General features: G+C 45.9%; 1 protein-coding gene across 5 annotated transcripts in view; it reads left to right on the top strand.

Moving 5' to 3' along the window:
- SDR42E1 (short chain dehydrogenase/reductase family 42E, member 1) overlaps positions 1-6493 on the top strand; it is an 11146-nt gene continuing 4653 nt past the window's right edge. Inside the window, exons 1-4 of one of the 5 annotated variants that reach the window (XR_003094964.1) lie at positions 1-99; positions 1775-1885; positions 2853-4243; positions 4552-5941. Coding sequence is in view for 3 of the 5 variants with exons in the window: in XM_025208642.1 (XP_025064427.1) it covers positions 1818-1885; positions 2853-3960 (1176 nt within the window). In the remaining 2 variants the exon portion in view is untranslated. Of the gene's footprint in view, positions 100-903; positions 1108-1774; positions 1886-2852; positions 5942-6493 lie in introns of those variants that run through there. The other 4 variants (XR_003094963.1, XM_025208642.1, XM_025208644.1 and 1 more) reach the window with 4 other exon arrangements.

Genomic DNA, 6493 nt, shown 5'->3' with positions numbered 1-6493 from the left:
ACACTCACACACCCGGGCACCGCCCTCCGGGTGCCGGGCGGTGCCACGCCCAGCAGAGCGCGCGAGGGCGGGGCGGCGGCGGCGGGAGCGCGAGCTGCGGTAGGAGACGGGGGTCGGGCTGCGCGCTTCCCGCTTGCTGCCCCCCCCGAGCGTCCTGCTCCCTGCCCTGTCCCCTGCTCTGCCGTCTGCTCCCCTCCTTGAGCTGCCGCTCTGCTTTCTGCTCCCCAGCCCTGTTTCCCCTCCCTAATCTTGTTGTTCCGCTTTCTGCTCCCTGCTCTGTCCTGCATTCCTTCCCTGATCTGTTGCTCTGCTTTCTGCTCCTTGCCCTGTCCCCTGCTCTGTCCTGCACTCCCTCCCTGATCTGTTGCTCTGCTTTCTGCTCTCTGCCCTGTCTCCTGCTCTGTCCTGCACTCCTTCCCTGATCTGTTGCTCTGCTTTCTGCTCCCTGCCCTGTCCCCTGCTCTGCTTTCTGCCCTATCCGCTAGGTGCGACGCATGCAGGCTGCCCCTGCCTTAACAAGCCCAGCCGGTTCAACCCTTTGCAGGCATGGCTTAACGAGGAGCCCCCAACCCCGTGGAGAGCGACGTCCTGGACACCGCACCGAAATTGCTGTCCCTTTGCTTGCACCTCGTGCCCGCCGGCGCCCTCGACGATCTGGTTTGGGGCAGCCCCGGCACACAATTGTGCCCTGCTATTTAGGAAAACAGGCTATTAATAGGGCTGGCGGTTTCGTGCGACAAACAGCGCTGTCCGCGATCGCTGGGAAATCCGGCGTTGGCTGCAATTTTCCCACCAAAAAAAAAAAAAGGCAGCGATACAAACTAAGTGAGGGCCGATCAGCAGCGGGGACAGGGCCGCCACGAAATCGGCTCTGCGGGGCCACAAAAAACCCTTTGCCTCGCCGCGACTTCAGTCAGTCCCTACCGATTAGGACTGACAAACATCCAATAAAGGTGGTATCGCTCCCAGCTCGCACGGGGAGCGTGTCTGGAGGGTTGTCCAGCTCGACACGCTTGTGTTGGGAAAGTTGTGTTTGAGCAAAAAAAAAGTCGGCGCAGACATGCATAACCTCGTAGACAGCCATGAAAACGGGCCCAGCTCCATGTGGTGATTCAATCTACTCCTTATCGGGCTTGAGGATCTTTTTTTCCTCCGTCTTCTCAATTTTTAGGCGTTAGGGAATATTTCTAGGGGAGGATGCCAGAGACATACCCGCATGCATAGCTATAGATTTGGGTGAGGCATAAATACTTATGAAAGTTGGATCACGCTTGGTGCAGTTTCTAGATGAAAACACACACACACACACACACGCATGCACACTGATCTGTGTAAATATGAGGTGCTTTGTTACCGTGCACTGACCGCTCTGCAAGTGGATATGTGGGTATTTGATGCGGTTAAATTATACCCGCCTACTTAGTTTAGTTCATAAAGGAGTGTCTTCTGTAACGCCACCTAATTTTGTTCTGAACTCTTATTCCCCATACACCTATCGGCAGAATATGACGCAATGAATGAAGATGAATAATTCTCTTGCATCTTGAGCCACATTACCAACTGCCTTTATTTTGCAACAGTAGCCTTTTTTTGTTCGCCTCCATATTGCCTTTATAAGAATATTTGGACAGGACCGAGTCCTACTTAACAGACATTGCGGTTTGTCTGCCAAAATTGAAACACAAAATGTCTCTCAAATGACTAAATATATGGAGGTATTAAACATCCGTATCGATTTTGATATGCAGTTTTTGCAATGAATTTTATTTTATAGGTCAGTTTGCTTTTAAAAGAACATAGTGCCGAAGGAAAAAAAGATGGACCCAGAAAATATCACCAAGGAAGCTGTCCTTATTACTGGAGGAGGTGGTTACTTTGGTTTCCGGTTAGTGCATACAATTTTAACTTTCCTTTAAAATAACTATAGCTGCAAACACTCGGCGGAACAGCTTTGCTTCTCAGAAATCAGTTGGTAAAAATGGAATTGCAGAGTTCTGCATTTAGTTATTCCCAGCTGAGTGTTTTTCTTTTAACTGCCTGCCCTGGACCCTCAGCCCCCAGCCAAGTTGTGATTTTCTGCCTCAAAAGTTTCTGCAAGCTATGTTACGCCTTCCATTAACTTTGTGCAACCCTTAAATGAGAATTTATCCTACCAGCAGCTCCACGCAAACTGCTCTTCCCTCTGTGCAGATCTGCATTTATGTTAGGCTGCAATCTTGCAAACATTTATTCGCACATTTAATGTTATGGAAGATTGAAGAGATGGGGGACTTCTTTGGTCCATAAAGTTAAGCACCCACCTAAGTGATGTGGTAGGACTGGGACCTTTCGGGTGCATAAGTTGGAATCAAATCCATCGCACCCTTCCACAGCTGGTTTTGCAGGTTTCAGAGGACTAAACAGTTGTAAACATTTATTTTAGCCATTACAAAAATCAAATGTGACTTCAGATTCACACAGGAACAAATCCGTTGCATGACAAGATGTAATTTTTACAGACACTCTTTGACACCACAACTACGCTTTAGTGGAAAAATATTTTATCCCCTCTCCAAGGGCTTGGTTTGGATTTGCTTTCTAAGGGTTATGGAAACAGCACTTGTTGCAAATAGAAAAAATTACCATATTTCTGCTTTGCATCAAATTCCGCTGTGAGCTTTTGCCGAACCTTGCAAGTAGAAGCAGACAGTTAGTTTCAGACCCCTTAATGGGTACACAGATCCTTTGAAAATAATGACAAGCAAAAGGCAGCATCGAAACGGTTAAGGAGTCTCTCTCAGCCCAAGGTGAAAGGCTTTTATGCATCGTTATGCTACATATAGCACTAACATATGGCATCTGTCATGCTTCAGTTTAGGTTGTGCCCTATGCAAAAAGGGAGTCAGCGTGATTCTGTTTGATGTCGGGAAGCTGATGCAGGCTGTACCAGAGGGAGTAAAGTTCGTAGAGGGGGATGTCTGCCATCTCTCTGAAGTCGAAAAAGCCCTGCGAGATGTTATCTGCGTGTTCCATATTGCTTCCTATGGAATGTCTGGCAGGGAGCAACTGAACCGAAAACTTATAGAAGACGTGAATGTGAGAGGAACAGAAAATGTCATCCAGGCTTGCAGGAAAGCAGGCGTGTCGAGACTGGTCTATACAAGCACGTACAATGTCGTGTTCGGAGGCCAGGTTATCAAAAATGGGGATGAATCTCTGCCTTATTTCCCTGTTCACCTCCATCCTGATCACTACTCCCGGACCAAGTCACTAGCAGAGATGAAAGTGCTGGAGGCAAACGGCACTGAGCTTAGAGAAGGCAAAGGAGTGTTAAGGACCTGTGCTCTTCGACCAGCAGGCATCTACGGGCCTGGAGAACAAAGGCATCTCCCAAGAATAGTTAGCTACCTTGAAAGGGGATTCTTTAAGTTCCTGTATGGGGATCCCCATAGTTTAGTAGAATTCGTGCATGTAGATAATTTAGTTCAGGCTCATATCCTGGCCTCTGAGGCACTCAAAGCCACCAGCCAGCACAGAGCTGCTGGCCAAGCCTACTTCATCTCAGACGGCAAGCCAGTAAACAACTTCGAATTTTTCCGACCTCTAGCCGAAGGCTTGGGTTACAGGTTCCCAACCCTTCGCCTTCCTCTCGCCCTCGTGTATTTCTTTGCATTCCTAACTGAAATGGTTCACTCTTTGGTCGGCCCTTTCTATAATTTTCAACCTCTCCTCACTCGCGCTGAGGTTTACAAAACAGGCATCACGCATTATTTTAGCATGGAGAAGGCCAGGAAGGAGCTAGGGTACGCACCCGAGCAGTTCAGTCTAAATGAAGTGGTCGAGTGGTTTAAGTCACGGGGACATGGGAGGAAGCTTAGAAACTATACGGTAAAAGATCTCATTAGGGACGGAGGCTTGGTCTTGCTGCTGGCCGCGTTGGTGCTCTCCTGGCTTCCAACGGCAATCGCAATGTCAATGTGAAAGACACAACGTACTGAGCCTGTTACGTCTATTTTCGAGTGATAATACATGTTGAGAATTCAGGTGCAACCAGACATCGCCTGCTCTCTCTGAAGAAATCCCATTATTACCAGCAGTGAAATAACTGTGTCCTTTTCAAATCTTAAATCTATTATTTTTGCATTCCAGAACAACACAGCGATATATCCCAGCACTTTTGGGGGGTGGCCATATGGATACTGAACACACACTGTCCAGCTACAGCACTGTTCAGATTAAATGGATCAACAACATTACCAGACAGGTGACTATACTTAGTCATCATACCTAATTAGTCATACTAATTATAGTCATCTGTAGGGTAAAGTGAGGCTGTGCTCTGAAACGTAACACACAGTTCCTAGTTTTGTGTTTCGTTGACTTCCATTATCCGCTAGGTGTGAGAAAGGGAGCAGCCTGCATTCTTGCTTTGGGTTTGAGCCTAGTGTCTTTGCTTCTAACTGATCATCACAAACAGTAGAGGTCCTTTGGGCCAACACAAACACATCTTTGTCCCCCGCCTCTATTTCAGACATGCCACTGCTGACATCCACATCCTATTGTTTTCTGCAGGCTCGGAGAGGCACAATTGATCCAGATTAATAAGCGTCTTGCTGGTGATGTGTATGGGGGATAGGGTTGTGTTCGCCTCGTTTGAGCTCTGGAGAAACAGGTGCGTAAAAGCACAGCAGCTCTAATTGTGTCACCTGGGTAAACAACAGCGGCTCTGAATACCCTCGGGGAACAGAACTGCTGATGCTACTTTTCTAGAGATCCCCTTTTCAGATGAGAACAGCACTTCCCTTACTAGGTAATCACTGGCAGGAGAAAGATCAATATGATTGCTAATGGCATGTTGTTTGCAGTTACAGCAGCATGCTGCAAATTATGGAACAAACTTACCTTTTTCACACTGCCCGGATTATACCCATGACCCCGGCTATTGATTCTTCCTTAACAAATATGTGGTTCGTGGCCCAGAAGACAAGGCTCTACCTTGCTCAAAAGCAAGCATATTTCGAAAACCCAGTTCATTCACTGTCCATTCCCAGCCACAGAGAACTGGCCAAACAAACGGTGGTCTACAGTAGGGAGATAAGAAGTTTTTATAAAATGGCCTCATACCCATGGGCTGGCAAATCCACTTGAGTTCCTGTTCACCCAGGGTTTTTTTTTCCATTAACATCCACAAAGGATAAGCCTAACTGCTTAAATCTTGCATGCTAGTAACTTTTGTTAAATAAGAGCCAACATTCATCTGGTGTCAGCATGACAGAGACTACCTCGATTGCTTGTACTAGCACAGGTACTCCGATAAGACAATCTTTTCATGATTTTGAAATGGTCGCCCTGACGGAGGATTACCTGAGTATGCGATCAGCAATGGGAGCCACGCATTGGTTTCAAGTCCCGGCTCAGGAGTTTATACTGCATCAGCTAGTTTTGATCACTTTGTAATAATCGGACAAACTGGTAGTAACCAGAGAGCAAGCGTGCAGTTGTTCCTAAAATGCTTTAATGCTCATCCTTGCAGCTAGTCTTCTAGTTCTACCAATTTAATAGAAAGGGGGTTTGCAAGGCATCCGCCGCTGGTGCTGCAGTCATGTCATTCAGAAACCAAACTCATGCCTAACATTGTATTCAGAGAAGTTATCTCAGGGTAGAAGTTGACTCGATGGATTTACTGGTAAAAACAAAAAGCATAATGATTCTAATGGAAAAAATAATGAAATAAACCCAACAGACAGAAGTTTTTGGCATGCTCATATGTTTTAAATATATTGTGTCTGCAATGTCATATTTCTAAAACACTTCTACAGTGAGCTAATTTGTAACCATTACTGTAGCCAACTGCTCAGTTTGAAGCACTGGTTTGTAGACTTTTTCTAACGGTAAAACATGCTTATTTAAAATGAACGAGCTGATTAAAATGTGCATTAATAAATAAAGGCAATGATTTTCTACACAACTGAAGGTCTCAGCGTTGCTGAATAGTTAAAGTCACTAGTAATCCCTTGGGTACCGTCATTATTTCTGTACCTTTGCTCAAAATACACTTCTAGAAACTTGGAAATAAGAATTTCCCTTAACACCCTCTGTCACCGGAGAAGAGCTTTGGCTCCATATTGGAAACGAAGCAATTTATTATTATGGACCTTGCAATCGCATTGATAACAGCACTTTTAGAAGCGTTGGAGTGGAAAGAGCATTCTGGGTCACGGAGTCCAGCCCTGCCACCATCACGTAATCCCTTTGATTTTGAAAAGTTTAGTTTTCAATTTAATAGGCGAAGCAATACTGACAGTTAAACATTCAGGATTTGGGGAACAACCATGTTATGTCTACAGCTGAAGGTCAGTGTGCCTTATAAAAACTTTGTAAATAGCCTCTCTGTTTTAGAAGCTGGAGATACACAAAGCCCAAGTTGAACACGGAGAGAAGGGAGGAAAGCAAGCAAAGCAGCTGCTTGCTAGCATTTCCAAAAAAAATCCCAGCATGAAGGGAGTTGACTGCA

Source organism: Alligator sinensis, unplaced genomic scaffold, assembly GCF_000455745.1.
Source record: "Alligator sinensis unplaced genomic scaffold, ASM45574v1 scaffold119_2, whole genome shotgun sequence".
Taxonomy (NCBI): Eukaryota; Metazoa; Chordata; order Crocodylia; family Alligatoridae; genus Alligator; species Alligator sinensis.
This window is presented reverse-complemented; position numbering and strand designations above follow the sequence as displayed.